The sequence below is a fragment of the Podarcis muralis genome, chromosome 4 (assembly GCF_964188315.1).
Source record: "Podarcis muralis chromosome 4, rPodMur119.hap1.1, whole genome shotgun sequence".
In the NCBI taxonomy this organism is placed as follows: domain Eukaryota; kingdom Metazoa; phylum Chordata; class Lepidosauria; order Squamata; family Lacertidae; genus Podarcis; species Podarcis muralis.
In genome coordinates this window covers 58,931,320-58,949,828 of record NC_135658.1, presented here as the reverse complement: position 1 = coordinate 58,949,828, position 18,509 = coordinate 58,931,320, and the positions used below count along the sequence as shown (strand labels likewise).

The 18,509-nt window shown below is 42.4% G+C and overlaps 1 protein-coding gene across 1 annotated transcript; it reads left to right on the top strand.

Moving 5' to 3' along the window:
* Positions 1-6,716: 6,716 nt before the first annotated feature.
* Positions 6,717-8,704, top strand: NYX (nyctalopin). Its single transcript, XM_028727353.2, has one exon. The coding sequence runs from the start codon at positions 6,859-6,861 to the stop codon at positions 7,954-7,956; it is 1,098 nt and encodes a 365-aa protein (XP_028583186.2). The 5' UTR covers positions 6,717-6,858; the 3' UTR covers positions 7,957-8,704.
* Positions 8,705-18,509: the final 9,805 nt, after the last annotated feature.

Here is an 18,509-nt window from a genome sequence, read left to right as displayed (position 1 = left end):
CGCAGGGGAGAGAGGAAATGGAGAGCGAAGGGGAGGAATCTGAGGGCAGCGGAGGGCAGAATGACAGTGACCCGAGAGATTCCATGAGCCTCTCCAGTGAATCGGAAGATTCCCAGAAGGGGGCGCCGATGGCCAGGGCAAGGGGGGTCCCAGGGGGGACACACCAGAAGCAGGGGGCCAGCGGAGACTCCCAGAGCAGTAGCTGGAAATCAGGACCAGCTTCCCCACCGGAGCGTAGTGGGGAGGAAGAGTCCCATAGGTCAGGGCCAGCATCTCCTCCGGCAAGCAGGGAGGAGGAGTCAGGCCCAGCTAGCGTTCCTGAAGAGGGGAGCAGTGACAGGAGCAGTATAACGGTCAGAAGGAAGGTGGCAGGCTGGGCGCGCGCGCCAAGTTCAAATGTACAGGCGAGCGGGACAGCAGGAAGCCCGGATTGGGAACCAGGTCCTAAAGCCCGCCGGAGGGAGGGGGAAGACTCGGGGGAGTCAGCGTCAGAAGAGTCTAGAAAGGGGGAAACCCCGACGGACAGGCGGACCCAGAGGAAAAGGGAGCAGAGAAAGAGGTGGAGCAAGGCTAGGGTCTTAAACTGGTGTCTGGGGGGAGGAGACTCAGACGGAGCTTCAGCGGTCTAGCGTTTAAGACGAGCTGCGCGCCGTGGCTGTAAATGAAAAACTGGACTTCAATAAAGACTATTTAATATAGCAACGGACTGGCGTTGGTCCTCTGTGAGCTGGGACCTGAGGCAGCCCTGACAGGTGTGAAAAGGGAATGTGTGGTTTTAATTAGCCCAAGTGCCCTTTTCAATTCAGAGGTGCTTGAATGTTTATTATTAAATCATTAAAATACAATTTTTCTATCTTTAAAATAATGACTTCTCCAACAAGGAGAGAGTAGTATCTTGATGGAATAGGGTGGTGCTACTTAATAAACGTGGAACAGATCTCTGTTTAAACAAAGCACCTGAAACTTCAGCATTCACACAACTCAACCATCATTAAACTACTTAAAGGTGGAATAAAATGCTGAAATAAAGTTGTGTCCACACCTGGTACAGGAAGGTACTTAACCCCTGAGATTGCTGCTGGAGTAAGTGACTGCAGATGGGGAAGGTAACTTCCAATACAGAAAGCACAATCTTCCAAAAGTCGTTTTGAGAACAGCAGCTCAGACAAATTGAGAATGGTTGGAGATTATAGGGTGTCAAGCGTTAAAAAGCTCTGTAATTGAAATGTGATTTTCACAATCTTAACTTGGAAGTTTAGTTTGATTTACTGTTCTTGGCAATATAAAATTTAGCAGAGCAGTTTGCAGTGTAATTGCACGATACAACAATGGAAGAAGGAACAAAATTAAGACGTGATAAAAGCCTGGGAAGACAAATCTGCCAGGAAGCCATTAAAGTATTCGTCTCATACAAATGATGCATTGAGTTGAAAATTATGTGAATTAAGCTGGGTTTTTATGGTAAGAACTCTTAACCCACCCCCTCAGTAACTAAAGTGTTTGGGGATAGGGCTGGCAGCTCTCTAATACACTGTCAACCTGGTGCCCTCCATATATTTTTGACTATATCCATCCCTTGACACCTTGCTGTCCCCTGTTCCCCTGGAATAAGTACTACAAGGAGCTTCCTGCAGCCAATCTGAAGCCGCGCTTTGGAAGTCAAATGTTTCGGAAGTCAAACAGACTTCCAGAACAGATTCTGTTAGACTTTCAAGGTACGACCGTACAGCAAAGGAAAGTGTGGATGGAGCAGTAGACCTTTAAAATAACCCTTCGGTTGCTTCTAAAGTTCTCCACTTCTCTTAGCATAGAAAAAGACCACGTGTTTGGTAAGTTAAAGATGGTTTACTTACAAACTCTTCAAAGATCAGATTCGTGTGCTTTTCCATAGAGCAGTCAGAAAAGACAAGCGGTAAGACTGGAGTTCCAAAGTCGTGAAAGTTCCTAAAGTATAGAAACCCAAGGATGGCTTGCTTAAGTCACATGGTCTAAGCTAGAGGTAGAGTTGCATGATGGAATGGAAGAACAAAGGCTTTATCCCCTTCCTAATGTGAGGGGAAGTGACCTAGTTAAACCTGGCAGGACAGCTTACTCTATGGTCTTAACCCTTTCATGCATTAATTAGGCTTAAGCCTGATTCTCCCACAAATACTGGGTGCAGATGCACCGAAAAGCACAAACATGCAAGTTCATGTTTCAACAACAGAACTTTACCTTTTGCTCCACCCTCCCCCAATCTGGAAGGCATGCTGGGGCAGGGAGAGCAAATAAAGTCCAGTTGCATGACTGCAGCTGATGGCCACAGTCTGCACTAGGCAGCAGGTTGGTTGTGCAACTAGTGCAACTAAGAGAACAGCATCTGACACCAGAAATGTTTGTTACTTCAGCCCTGGTGGCTGGACAGCATTTTTCCCACTGCACCTGTGGGGGCATTGTTCAAAGACTGTGGGGGGGCACATTTCTGTCCCAGCCTCTGCTTTCTGAGGTGGCTGCCTCACTCAGCCCAATGATAGATCCAGTTCCACTGCTATGTGTTGTGGTTCAGATTATGGCAGGCAGCTGAGTTTTGAGACTTTCCCTTGATAGGAGAAGTCAGGCGTGTGCCTTCCTCAGTCACTGTGTATGCTAAAATCATAAGCTTGCCCTCAAACATAATTATATGCCTCTCCTTATGTAACTAGCACTGGGCGAGGGTTGTTTTCCTTTGTAATGCTGGGGATGGCTGAGGGCCAGCTCCTGTCTGATTTTTGGGGGGTGTGAGGGGAATAAAAGCTGATGGATTTGTCAACAATCCAGGAGCTTTATGGAACAAGACAAATTCATCCGTCTCTGCTAATCCTCCCCTGATAGAGAGGATTTTCCTGCCATTAAATGATAGCTTTTGAGAGCAGAGAAAATGCCAGCCTTTCAGAGATGCTGCAACAGAGCTAACCGCAAGCTTCAGAAGAAAAAGGGACAACACAGACATCCTCCTGTCAGGTAAGGGGGCAGGTAACCAGTCCTTTAGGTGTTGGTGGAGGAAAGTATCTGTGGCTGGTTACATATAGCCATACATTTACATTATTTCCAGTCCACTTCATATTTCAGTGTGATGTATTATAAGACTGTTTGGGCAAGTAGGATCGCAATCCAATGCACAATTTTTTGGGAGAAAGTCCTATTGAATTTAGAGGGAATCCAATTCACTCTGAAAATAAAGATGCGAAGGATTGGGTTGCTGGTTGGAAAGGTTTGTGGAAGAAACCAGCGGAAGGGAGATCAGTTGTGCTTTCAGACAGAGGATGAAAAAAACATAAGCAGTACATTTTTAAAAAGACAGGCAAAGGACAATTGCAAATCAGAACTGTATGGCATAGTTCCCTGTTTTTGGTCTGTTTTTAGATTTTGGAGGACCTGAGATGCCACAAGCAACTCATCAGGGTAATGTTTGTCATCATTTTAAATGGTAAGTAGACTTTTCATTCCACAAAATTTTACAGCAATTTCTAAAGCTAGTAGTGTGTAGTTCTTTTATTTTGAAAGAGTTAATTCATGTTAAGCACCCACTGTAGGGAATTTATCAGGGAATTTATGCTGCCTTTTTACTTCAGTCATATCTGGACACCAGCAATTCCCCTTTTGTTTAATCTATTACATTGATTAGTTTTTGTGGTTCTTTGAAGAGAAATATGGACCATGAACTCTGAGGAAATTGTATCCCTCTGTGGACTCTACTTAATTATGTATTAACTGTCTTTCTGTTTAAAGACAGTATGGCGGCTGTCTTTTAAGCTTATTCCTTTCTTTGGATACCTAAAATGGATACTTGCTACAAATGTCAAATTGACATATGGGATTTGAAGAACTTTTCAGCATTTTGTGTGGCTTAATTTGTGACTTTGATTAGGGACAATTTTATGAAAAATAAAAACACTGCCCATTCCCTGCTATACTGAGGCAAATTAGAATAAAGTGGGGATCCAGTTTACAGTGGGGGGGGGGGATTATTTACCTCAGTTTAGTGCTCTTTTGACTTAGCTATTCCATGCTAGATAAGGAAGGATAAACTAAGCTCTTCAGGTAATGCATACTTAATTCTGGGTGACACAGTTTTGTGTTAATAATGCCTAAATAAACAGTAGACTAGAGCTGTGCAGATAGATGATTTGATGGTGGACTATTGCAGTGTGGTCATTAAAGCTGACCTACACACAATACACAGACTAGCGTTGATGCCTTTTAGTTAAGGGGAAATGAACAGAAAGAGTTATGCAGCAGGCTTTATTTTACTGCAGCTGTAGGCCTTAATGTTACCACCCTTTATGTTCCTAAGTACCAAAGATACATCTGTGTAGGAGAAAGCAGTGTTTCTTACCATTTATTAACATAAATGATGGTGTGTGTTTTTTTTAAAATCCCTTTAAAATGTCCTCCCCTCCACCCCAAGTACTTGACTGTTTATTCCTATTCCAACTTTTAAGGCAGGACTTATAGCAGGGATGGGGAGCCTATAGCTCTCTAAATGTTGTTGGACTACAACTCCCATCATTTGCTGATCATTGGCCACGCTGGTGATGACTGATGGGAGGTGGAGTCCCAACAACATCTGGAGCAAGGATGGGGACCCTTTTTAAGGAGCCATGGTGGGGGGGGGGCAGAGGCAAAAGTGTGCAGAGCAATGTGTTCCAACATAGCACGAGTGGGTCTATGTTTCTCCTTCCCTGTGTGCCCCCAAAAATCTGCTTTGGAGGGTTGACAGTCTCTCACAAGCAGATATTGGTGGGGGCACAGTGGGGAGAAGGGAAATCAGAAGTCTTGTTGCACAAGCGGATTTCCATTATGCAAGCAGATCAATATCATTAGGTGTTGTCCGCTCACTATTCAGTAAGCGTGTGTAGCATCCAAGCTTCACAGAGAGGACTTTTAGAAAGGCTACAAGCACACATTTATTAATTACATGTTGCTTTATAAATGTATTTTGTTCTGGGGGGTAGTCCATTAGCAAGTTTCAAGCAGCACCTAGAATCCTAGACACGAAATGATTCTCAAAAGACAAATCAGGACAGTCAGTTTGGACACATTTCCACCTCTCCAGATAGTCATTAAAAAGTGGTCCTGAGTGCAAGTATCTGCCTGAGTGAATGTGACATACCACTGACACCTTGTCCAAGTCCTTGATGGTTTCTGGAATTAATATTATTAATAATAGTGGAGTGGTATTCTAACTCATTCCCTCGGTGCAAAGATTACCGCTAGCGCAATGGGACTTTCTTCCTCTTCTCCCTTGCACCCTCCCCAAATCTGGAGTATTGAGGGGAACCTTTGAACAGATTTAGCAGGGACTTGTCCCACTGAAGGCAGAAGACAAAACTTTGAACTCGTTTTAATTAGCTTGCTCTTAAAAGCTGAGTACATTTTTGGCCCAATACCACATGTTTGTGTTTGGTTGCGAAGACCTGCTAGCTTTTACTGCTTATACTCCATTAACTTGTGTTTAAAAAATTGTTTGCCCAATGCTTGAAAATGTGGGGCCCTGTGAGCAGATAAGCTGACACAAGGACCCTGTAATATTGCAGTGACATTGATGCCTTTAAACTCTCATCACCTGCCATGATGACAATCTTATCGGTTGGCTAGCCTGCCCACAGTGTGCACTTGCGAAGCCTCCCCATTCATAACCAATAATTTCAGTTTCTCCTCCTCGCAATCGAGAGAGTCCTAGGCTTAGTTCCAGCTGCATCCCTTAAATACAGTTCACAGGAACAGAGAAAACTTACTGATGGGAAGAGGATGGGAAAATGCCTTCATTATGTAAATTGGGGGCAAGTCTCTCCCTTGAAAAGGATCCCAAAGAAGAACCTACTGGATGTGATAGCGAAGCTTTCTCATGCCACGTAATTTGTAGAGCTTATTGAGATTCTGTGAAAGTAAATCAGCTTCTTGAAACTTAATAGGACCCTTCCACAGCTGGTGTTTGTCTCAGCAGCTAGTCACTCAATCCCAGTACATTTCTGGGCTCAATTCAAAGTGCTGGTGCTGACCTTTAAAGCCCTAAACGACCTTGGCCCAGTATACCTGAAGGAGCGTCTCCACCCCCATCATCCAGCCCCGACACTGAGGCCCAGCGCTGAGGGCCTTCTGATGGTTCCCTCACTGTGAGAAGTGAGGTTACAAGGAACCAGGCAAAGGGCCTTTTCAGTAGTGGCGCCTGCCCTGTGGAACATCCTCCCTGCAGATGTCAAGGAAATAAACAGCTACCTGACATTTAGAAGACATCTGAAGGCAGCACTGTTTAGGGAAGTTTTTAATGACTGTATTTTTAATCTTTTGTTGGAAGCTGCCCAGAGTGGCTGGGGAAACCCAGCTGGATGGGTGGGGTATAAAGAATGTATTATTATTATTATTATTATTATTATTATTATTATTATTATTATTATTACTACTACTACTACTACTACTACTACTAGTAAGCAAGATCCATTCATTATATAAATATTGTGTTTTGATACTGTGAGTGTTCACTAATATCTGATTTCTCTCTTTCTCTTCCCTTGCTGGTACACTTCCTTGCCAGTCCTTCTCTGCATCCCCCCTGTTCACTGTGTGTGGGCCTGTGTCCGCTCCTGCCCCACCAGCTGTGTGTGCACTCAAGAGAGGAGTTGTGCTATTCTTTGTGACCGTGCTGGTTTCACACAGATCCCTAAAGAGTTTCCCTGTGAGGCCTACTCTATTAACCTGGATAAAAATAGCATCAAATTCCTCGCTGAGAGGGCATTTGGTACCCTCCCATCCCTCAGATCTCTCTCATTAAGCCACAACAACATATCCTTCATCACTCCTGGTGCTTTCAAAGGACTAGCCAGCTTGACGGAACTAAAAATGGCCCACAATGAATACATTCAGTATTTGCACACAAGGACTTTCATTTCACTCAAGAGGCTCGTCAGACTGGACTTAGCGGACTGCAACCTTTTCAACATCCCAGACAGGATTTTTATAGAGCTTCCAGCCCTTCAGGAACTCTTTTGCTTTCAGAACAACTTCAAAAGGATTCCAGGAGCGATACGAGGGATGGAGAATTTGACCCATGTTTATCTGGAGAAAAACAAGATCGAAGCTGTGGCTTATAATTCTCTCTTGGGTCTGACCCAGCTGAAATATCTCAATCTGCAAGATAACAGAATAAACGTGATTCATGACAGAGCTTTTCAGTACTGTCAGAAATTGGAGTATCTTTATTTAAATGACAATGTTCTCAGTGACCTCCCTGATAACTGTTTTGACGGCCTAAGACGTCTCAACATGCTTAATCTTGGCGGCAATTTACTTCGAAATGTCTCTAATACATGGTTCCAGGACCAGTTAGAGCTGGAAGTTTTGTATTTGGACAGGAACAGGATTAGCCACATTGAGGAAGGGGCTTTTGAAAACCTCATAAGCTTGGTGTCTTTGCACTTGAACAGTAACAACCTAACCACCTTGCCTTTCTCAGTCTTCCAACCTGTCTACTTCCTAGGAAGACTCTATCTTTTCCGGAACCCCTGGGAATGCGACTGCAGGATTGAGTGGCTGAAGGAGTGGATGGAGAACTACAGACTTGTTAGGGATATTCCTTGTGCCTCCCCATCCTCTGTGGCCGGTCTTGACTTAACTGATGTTTCTTTCGAGAGAACGCCTGAAGGTTTTTGTCTTGACCCAGAGGAGCTAAATGCCACAACTTACAATCCTTTCGCAACCGCAGAACCACAATCTACCACAGAGAACAAGTTCAACAGCCTTATCTCTAAATTCCTGCTCCAGAAGGGCCTTTCAGAAGAAGTAGGAAACACCACAGAAGCTTTTGTCAACACAACCTTGTTAGATGGATTGACTAATGAGGCATCTTTAGGACTAGGGGAATGCAATATCAGATTCGTATGTTATCTAAATCTTTGGATATTGTTTAGAACTACTAGAAGTTCTATACCCTCTGTATAGTGTTTTGTACAGGACAGAATGTTAAGTACCACCTTCAGACATAGATCAGGTACAAAAGGTCACTGTGGTTTAGTGCATATTTAGACCTAGTGATCTACTTTGGGCCCATCTTTCAAAATAGGTTTAGGTTCACAGAGGCAGAACTCATTTATAAAGCGCTTTATAATGTTATAATCTGTCACACTGAGTGAGTGTGATTCCTGTCATTAGTCTCCCATAAGAGTGACTCTAAAGTTAAGCTGCAGTAAAATTAATCCAAATTCACGCTGAATTGAAAGAAGGTTGGAAGGAACATGATTGCTGTTCATATTTTATAATCAGACATAGCTTAATAAGGAAGACAGAAAACAAGATGTATGATGATATGTACTGAAAAAAATAGATAATAGACTTGCAGCTTTACTAAGGGATTTGGCAAGACATTCTGGTGGTTCTTACATATAGGATGCTATTGTCATGGAACAAAAAAGGGTAATGGTGTTCTGCAGCTATTAAAAGGATCAGAAAAACATAGGGATCAGTTTCTCTGTATGAATCTCTTGCACCTGATGGGAACCTATTTAACAAGACTAAAGCATAATAATCCAGATATTAGGGATGGGGTTTTCCCCTTTTTCCGCCATGTTTTTTATAAACACACTTCACAAATATATATCCATGTTTAAACAAGACTTTTCACTTCCTCTGCTAGACCTGATTCCTCTGCTTACTGTGGGGAGAGCATTTCACCATTGCTACCACACACTGTACTTGCCATGCCTGTGAGTCTGGCAGTGTTGAGAGAGAGGCCTAACAACTGCCACCATCCCATTCCATTATCTTTAGGGGACAGCAATGGAAGCTCCTCTTAACAGCCATGATAGCTACATGGAATTACTACTATTAAGTGGTGGGTTGACAAAGCAGACGACACAGAGATTCCTCCAAGTACTTCTTTATAAGTAAGCTGGAACGGAACTGAACTGAACTGAACACAGCTCAGCCGGCCTGCTTCTATAGCCAGCCAGCTGTCACATTGTAACAACAACAACCCAGGGTTTCCCGCCTAAATTAACTGACATGGACCTGAGTGAAAACTATATACACAATACTCCTGGTGGCCAGGGTGAGCACTTCAATACATAACAACTACTATATCAGATGCTATGAATTAAAAACAACAACACGGGAAGAGCACCACACTCGTGTCCTAACTATAAGCTGGCTAGCTTCTGTGGGAAAGAAGAATGCTGGATTAGATGGAGACAATTGACTTTACCAAGATGGAGCCACAAATGCAGTTTAAGGCAAGCTGCTCCTTTGCTCCCACAGCTGCTGTCACACCCATTTTTACAGAAGACCTGCTTCTGTAAGGCCACAAATGTTGACACTGCCAAAATCATTTCTGCTTCCAAAGCTGACCTCTCTCCTTTTACTCAACATTAGCTGGAGTGCCATGGTCTGAATTGTTCTCCCCTCATGATAGCCACACTTCCCAGAAACAAGGGAAATAAAATTCTGGCAGCTTTATAAAGAAAGGCTGCTAACATTCTTCTTCAAACAACGCATAATGAACATACAGAACTCACAGCTGTGAGGTGTGCTGACCACCATTAGTTTCAATGGGTTAAAAATAATAATCTGAATTGACATATTGACAGCTTTTACTTGTGATAGCTAAACATAATCTCTATGTTCAGAAGCAAGATACTTCCAAAACACATGGGTATATTAGAGATAAAAAATAAGAGAAAGCCACTACCATCTTCCTGCCCAGTTTTTGAGCTCCCAGAGACATTTGGCTGACTGCTTTTGGAAGCAAAATGTCTGAATACATGGCCTTCCCACCAGGGGTGTTGTTATGTTCTGATGCAACAACCATGACATGAATTAAAATATTTAATTTCTCATAGTGATCTCTCCCAAAATTACATTTCCACTTCAATTAATTTCTTCAGTAGTCATCTCCCACCCTGATTTTCCCACTAAGTAGTGTTACTTGTCATGATCTTTGTTTTTAAAATTGCTTTTGTCTCATTACATCCAGTCATTTCAGCTCTCCTTCAGACTTTGTCCACTCTGCTGTGGGTAAACTCAAGGGAGGGGGAGGGGAGGGAGCAAGCCCCTGACTCTTCACAGGTGCTGAGCAAGCCAGCAGTCCTCTCCACCAAATAGAAAGGACTTGGACAAAGCAGGGTATGTAGCATATATAATGTAAATAAAATTGAAATGGGCAGGGACAGCTGCTATGCTATGGGCAGCGGCTACTCAGGTCAGTAAGCCATTTGCCCCTGCCTCCATCATCCCTGCCTCTCCTCTGTGAAGAACAGCTCAGGACCACAATACCTCAAGGACCGCCTCTTTCCATATGAACCTACCCGGACCCTGAGATCATCTTCTGAGGCCTTTCTTCGTGTGCCTCTTCCTCGAGAGGTCTGGAGGGTGGCAACACGAGAACAGGCCTTCTCTGCATTGGCTCCCGTCTCTGGAATGCTCTCCCCAGGGAAGTTCGCCTGGCGCTTTCATTATACACCTTTAGGCACAAGGCAAAAATGTTCCTTTTAAACCAGGCCTTTGGTTGATTTGATTGACACCCTATGCCCTTTTAAAATGTGGTTTTTTGTTTTTTTTGGGGGGGTGTTATTGGGTTGTTGTTTTATTTTGATTATACATTTTGTGGTTTTATATTTTGATTTTATTCTGTGACCTCCAAGTACAGGGCAGTATATATCAATTCAAATAACACCACCACAAGCAGCGATGTGGTACTCCTGAACTCCCTATGACAGAACTGTAGAATCACAGAATTGTAGAGTTGGAAGGGACCACGAGGAATTCCATGCAGGAATCCTTTGCTCAATGTGGGGCTCGAACCCACAACCCTGAGATTAAGAGTCTCAAGCTCTACTGACTGAGCAAATCCTGCAAGTGCCATTTATGCAGCCATACCACCTGCAGGCTCTTAACCCTTCAATTACATATCAAACAGCACATAACAGGACATTTAAAACAAACAAACAAACAAACAAACAAACAAACAAACAAACAAACATTGAATTCTTCTGTTTTTTAAATTTGCCTTTAAATGGTTAGTTGTGCTATAGGCACTGAATAAATATAGAAGTCTTTGCAGTGCTATAAGCTATACTGCAAGGAGAAAGACTAAAGATACATACAAAATGAATTATGAATGCCCCCCTCCTTAGAAAATGTCTGTACTCATACATGCCTTTACAGGCATGGATATTAATTAGCATTCATGAAGAAACCAAATCAGCGCGTAAGGTTTCCACTTGGAAAATATTATTATTCGGGGTTTCTTAAAAGCAGATTTTCCAACTGCACAATTCCCCATCACTTAAAAAACCAAACAAACATAAATGAGTTCAAAGCATGCTTTTCTGCTTGTTTACAAGGACTTGCATGGTTTGCAACTCCATGCCTACACGTTGTGCAAAATAAATTCCTGCATTGCAGGGGTTGGACTAGATGACCCTTATGGTCCCTTCCAATTCTATAATTCTATGACTCTACACTCTGTAGCAATGACTGTTTCTCCATAGGAGTCAGTAGTTCTTATCTACTATGCAGTCTCTAACACAGGACAATCCAATGGCCCTTGCACTAATATAAAGCCCAACTCAATATCACTTACATTGGTGCAAGAGCCATTGTATCTTCCTGAAAGTTACCTGTATCTATTCTTTTTGCTCCATCAAACATGTGCTACCAAAGCTGGTATCTCTCAAACAGGAGGGGGAGGAGGAAGAGGATCCTGGCAAGGGCTGGGACTGGGACACACTGGGGCAAGCAGGGGATAGGGAAGGAAGTACTCACGCGATGGCGAGGGGATGGGGGCCAGTGCACAGGAACCAGAGCAGCAGGACCCAGAGCCAGAGCCAGAGGGGGCCTTGTCCCCACAAACATGGCAGGCCCTGAAGTGTAGAGAGCAGTGGGAGAGGCGTTGTAGGAGGCTGAGGCAAGCTCCCTAGCTGGCCAGGTGGGACTCACTAGCTCTGGGAATGTGTGTGATTCCTCAGCTGGAGTGGGCTTGGCACAGGTGAGGGTCATCTGCCTCATCAAGCCCAGATGCTGCAATCAGCAGGCAAAGTACCAAAGGGAAGCAGAGAGGAAGTGCTGTGTCTGCTCAACTGCCCATGTTGGCCGACCTTGGCTTGAATGTTCCTGGACCTCAACTGTACTTTGCTTCAGGTTTGACTCTGGACTGTATCCTGATATCAGACATTTTTACTTGGACTGTGTTTCCTAACCTTTGGACTTGGTGTGGTTTGATCCTTGGACTTTGAACGTGACTTGCTTGCCAGGTAGGTCAGGACACTCCCTGTTTCTCATGTTTGTGTGAGGTGGGGGAAGGAGAGAAGGAAATTGACGAGTGGAGCTTTCATTCAAGAAAACAAAACAGCCAACAAACCAAACAATGCTTGGATGTGCTGTATGGGGAGCTGGCTTCAGGCACTAGGCCTGTTGACAGACCAACTGTTATCAAACATGATATGAAGGTTGGCAACATTAACCCTACTGTGTGGGAATCCCTTGCAGACGATTGTAGTGCCTGGGGACAGACAAGTGAGGTGCATCCACAGCAGTGGTAGGAGGAGTGCAGAGAGCAGAAACGCCATAATGCACCTGTAGCAGCAAAATAGGGTGGAGCTTAATTTTTGCAGCTTTCATCAGTGAGAGGGTCTTAAAAATATTTTTGGGGGTGTGAGGAATTCAGATCTGCTATTTACCAAAGAATTTTAATTTTGCCTCTTGAAAATGTCATGTAATGCTAAATAATAATAATAATAATAATAATAATAATAATAATAATAATAAATAATAAATAAACTGCAAGTACTTGACAATCATTTTTAATTATTTCCAGTGAATTTTTACACACATTTTACTTACCAAGCAAAACTAAATTATATTATATTAATTTAACCAAAATATCTTTTGAGTTCCCAAGTTATGTTACAACTTTTTAGCACCCCTCATTCTTGGAATTTGAAAGCTGAAAAATTCAACACTCCCTTAGGCTACTGTGAACTAGATAATTATGTAACCTGTCTTTAGCTTTGGATATTTTTTTTTTTTTTAAAGTGTTGTCTAGTGTAAGATTAATCTTTTTTAATATAATGGGAACTCTTAAAAGAGCACTTTCCCCAATCTGGCGATACAATAAGAAAAAAATTTACCCACAAGTGCATGGAGCTTGTAATATGTGGTTTATGGTTTTCAAAGCACACATATTCCAACATAAATGATAAAAGAAGTGAAAGAATAAAATGTCTGACTAAAATTTCCCTACACAAAGATCCTGTTTTAAAATATAATTCATGTTCTTACATCTGCAATGGGTATTATAGGGAAGAATAGGCAAACAGATGGTTTATAGACAGGATTAAATAAATAAATAAAAAATCATTGACTAGGCATGTCAAACACACAATCCAGCCACAAAAGCCAGTTCCCACTCTTGATTTAAAAACAGCAGGCGGTGTTATTAATGACGGATGCTTCAACTAATAATGACCCTTTCCTGAGAAATTTTAGATGGTTTACAGAGTTACACATTGTTTCTGCTGAGCCTTTCAGAGTAGCAGCCATAGTAAGAAATAATGAACAACTTGTTATTGCATGGACTGGTGGAAATGTATTGTCCAGCTTTTCCAAGCCCAGCTGCTGTTGAAAGCGGTAGAATCCTCACTCTTTCTCCAGTCTATAGTTTTGACTGCCTTACAAAATAGGATTTTATGCTGCTAAATTCCTAACTGCGTGGCCCTATTATTGTTCAGCTATGCAAAGAAAAAAGCAATCACAGCAGCAGTAGCAGCAAGCATTTTCGGGTGGAGTGTTAAATACACCCAAACCCAGGCATTCTAGCCAATGCAGTGTTATAGGACAATTTTCCTACTGCAAAAAAAGGGGCCAGATGGCATGATAACTACTTGATTGATCTCTTCTGTGCACTACATTCAATGACTTTGGATTTTCAGGCTATTTATAAATGCAATAATCTTCTTAAATGCTAAATTCAACTGTGTATTATAAAAGGTCTCGTCCCTGTCCCCTCCTGTATCAGCCAAATGCTGTAGATTAAGTTGAGGATTTCTCCAGGGAAAACATTGTTCATCATGCGGCTTGAAGTTTGCAGACATTTGATAAAACTGCTAGTAGGATCCAGAATATTGGTTGGCTTTCATTTCTGTACAGCTGGTTCTTTTTGTAATGTATATTTAGGAACTGCTTTTATTGCTGTTGTCCTTAACATGAAAACTTTATTATGGCAATTGTAGTAAAAAAAAGTTAACAGTGCATTTTAAGCAAAAGCCAGCAGACAGGGTTTCTCAAAACTAATAAAAACGCAGAAATATTTGTGACTTAAGAGGTAGCAGCAAACGTTTAAGGACCCATCAACTATCTTAGAAACTCAATTACAAAAAAACTTTCCATTTCAGGGAAATTGGTGCTGTTCAGGGCCATGACCCTGAACAGACAGGTTGACAATATTGATTTGGACTCCTGTGGTTATTTCAGCCGCAGGTTGGGGACCCCTGATCTAGCCTAACCCCCAACAATGCAGGAATCTTTTGCAAAATGTGGGACTCAAACCTATGATCCTGAGACATGGGTGTAGCCAGGACTTTTGTTAGGGGGGGCAGGGGTGATGTGATTGGTCAGTTAGTTATTTCTGTTGTTTTACTTGAGAAGACTCCCTGGAAAAGACCCTGATGTTGGGAAAGATGGAGGGCACAAGGAGAAGGGGATGACAGAGGACGAGATGGTTGGACAGTGTTCTCAAAGCTACCAACATGAGTTTGACTAAACTGCGGGAGGCAGTGGAAGACAGGAGTGCCTGGCGTGCTCTGGTCCATGGGGTCACGAAGAGTCGGACATGACTAAACGACTAAACAACAACTTTGTTTTACTTGATCTGTGGGGGGGGGGGCAGCTACGCCCATGCCCATGCTCTGAGATTAAGAGTCTTATGTGCTGCCAACTGAGCTATCTTAGTTTTGCTTGTTCACTGGAATACGCATACGGAGTCTATACAGCTGAAGGTATTATTTTGCATAGCAAGTACCCAACTGGCAACAAATCCCATTCGCACAGAATGATAAGGAGTTGGAAATGTGCTCAAATGTCACCTAGGTGAACTCCCTGCTTACTGCAGGTTAGCCAGAGTCAGTGGGAGATAAGAGAGGCTTTTTAAGAATTTGCTGAGTTTCCTGGCACAGGAAAGACTGAGGTTTTGGACTTCGTAGGTAATGATTGAACTGCATTGTAACGATATGTGAATTTGTTCTCAAGCATCAGCCATGGGGTTAGGGCAAATGAGCTCTCCTGGCATTTTGGAGCTGGAGTGAACATGGAAAGCCCTTAGCAGAATATAGTAAGCTGAAAGGTTTTTTATGAATTGAATTTGATAATGTTTGATCATGAGCTATCCTCAGTATATTTTCTTCTTCACAAGTTTGAACAATTTGTGCAAAAAAGTAGTTAGCCCTGAATATAGTGCTCATCAATTTAATTGGGTGACCCTGAACTCTAAATTTCTATCTACACTCCTCTCAGTTCCATTCATTATTGTCAAAAAATCCCAATGCAACTCCACAGCTTTTTTCTGAACTAAAAAAAATAATCCTGAAAAACTTTCCTCATACGGTGGGTGCTCCAAACACAATAATTTGGGTAGCACTTTGGGGTACCTTTTCCAAAGGTATGATCTCCTTTTTGAAATGGAGCACCCATTCACAGTATTCCAAATACAGCCACACCATTAGAATAACAAAGCATTATGATGCTAGCAATTTCATTTCCAACACCTTTCCTAATAATTTAAGTCTTTCCTACCACTTCGCTCCCACTATTTAAAAATCTGAACAGCAGCTAAGGAGGAAAGGGCCAATTTGGACCAGCACTGCACCACTAGGGTGGGTTAACTTTCCCACTGCATACTGTTCTCCTACTGAAATTTGCCACTGCGGATGCTAATTGCATCACAGTAAAAATTAGCTGCATGACACTTGTTGCTTCTACATTGCAGGGCAAATAGCTGCTGGAGAAACTATTTAAATCAGAAGAAGGCACTGGGAGAGAAGGTTCTCTCCCACCCTGATACCAGAGTCCTGATCCAAACTTCCTCCTTGTGACTGCTATTCAATTTTAAACAACAACAACAAACCTGGAAGATTTAATTACAGATCCCCATGGGAATATGTCATGGCTACATGCACTCCTTGAAAACAATGATCTTTCCATTTCATTTTCTGCTAATCCTTTCATAAACAGAGTACTAGTCACATAAAGCATTCTGGCATATTTTTCAGTGAAAAAAACATGAAGGCATTTCCACAGGACGAGAATAAGGGGTTGACATTGCTGAATAAACATGACACCCAGGTAAACATTCAAAGATAACTGGCCTAATTCACTTGAGTATCTGGCATAACCCCACCCCCCTTGGATCCCCCCAAAGTAACATCTATGTGTTGATTTACCCCCATTTCAGAATACCAATTAAAATGAAAGCTAGTAGATATCAGAATATTACAAAACAATGCAGTAACTCACCATGCTAATTTCTTCATAGAAGTGCTAATTCTCTGGACAGATGCTCTCTTTTTTCCTCGAGACCCATTTCAATTTCATTTAAATATTAAATATAATGGCAAGGTTTCTTATTCCAACAGAAAACAAAGCCTCTGTTTACAATGCCTTTTGGATAGATGCATACAGAGAGGCTCCTTCATTGTTCCCTAATATTATTTTTAAGAAGGGGTAGTATGGGGGCACCATTCTTTAGTGGCTCCATTCTGACCTCCAGGGCTGTTTCCAGAGTAGTCATGGGAGGCTACTGTTCAGTACCATGGAAGTTGTCCTGTGGTGTCTTTTGTTTCTCAAAAACATGGCAGCATAGGCACATCCAGTAAATCAGGGTGGGCGGGTTTCAGGCTTGCATTTTCTACCTTTAAAAAACAAACGAACAAAAAACCTAGAACTCTGAAATTTACCAAATGGAGCCAGGTGCAAATGAATGGCTGGGGTGGGGAGAACAGCATATTCTTCAAACTGAGGAGCAGGATGCTTCCAAGCACCTGCTCAAGTTCACAGAAAAAGGCACTCCTGGTTTTCACTCTTGAGACATCATCTGCACAATATATTTAAAGTGGCATCATACCTCTTTAAGCAGTCACGACTTCCACGTGAAGAATCCTGGGAACTGTAGTTTGTTAAGGTGATGAGTTATTAGAAGACCCTTATTACCCCCACAGAGCTACAATGCTCACAGTGGTATAGCAGCCAATCCTCCTTCCTAGTAACTCTGTTTGGGATGCAGAGTTCTGCATTTCGATGCCTCTGAAGGTGCTGTTGCTCAGTATGGTGTTGTGTCGCCCAGTTTGGTGTGATGGTTCCAAGCTGTACCAATTCTGCCACCTCTGAAAATACTGTTGCTTAATTTGGTGTGTTGGTTCCCAAGAGTGAAGAGCAGGTTTTGGTCTGCTTGGATACCATTGGACAATGTTTTGAATCCAAACAGCAGACTGAACCATTCTGGATCTGCCTATCTGGAGATGTCACAAGAGATTGTTGCTCAATTTGGTGCAACAAACTGGGTCAATGGGGATGTCTCTGATGATTCTGCTATTCCAATTTGACATGGCGGTTCTTAAGATGGAGGTGCAGATTTTGGTCTTTGTTTGGAAAAGGTTGGCTGCTATTTTGAATCAAGATAGGGGACTCCACCATTTTGGATGGTGTGGGAGGTGGCGGCATTGTTAATGGGTGTTGGCAGTGCAGGAGCCACCCACCAAGGGTGCAATCCTGGTGATCACAGAATCATAGAATTGCAGTCAGAAGGGACCCTGAAGGCCATCCAGTCCAATCCCCTGCAATGCAGGAATTTCAACTGAGAAGTACAATACTACAAACCATGGGTGCTACTTAGCTGCATTAAAATGAACTAGGGTTTTGCTGTTGTCATGGAAGATGAACTTGCATCACAAGTGTACACAGATACTGCTAATAAATATGCTACTAGCACAAATGTTTTTGATAGTGGCACTGGCTACTAAATCCCCATAATTTGCTGCTGAATATTTAGCTAAAGAATAAAAAGTTTAACACATAAGAGCAGAAAAAATCCAGAGAGAATAAGTCACTAATGCAGATGTTAGAATGCTGGGAGATTAAAAGCTTATTGAATCAGCTCAGTGATTCCATTTCTACAGCACTGGATTATAATAGTACACTCAATTCCTTAAGAATAATGTTGATGGTAAAGAAACAGCTGTATATTGCTTCAATTTTTTGCCAGCCCTGTGATGCAAGGCATGATGTCATAAAGTCAGGAAAACCATGTAGTCTAATAACAAATGCAAATTAAATGGTTATGTTTATAGTTGAATAATCAAAGCTCGGGGGAGGGGATAGAAAAAGGGATCTCTTTTTCTCATTAAACATACGTTGTGCCAGGTTCAGAAACTCAAAACTAGCTTGCAATCCGAATTTCTGAAGGTGTCATGGGCTATGCAATGAGACAAAGGCAACTGATAAACGTTCTGGGT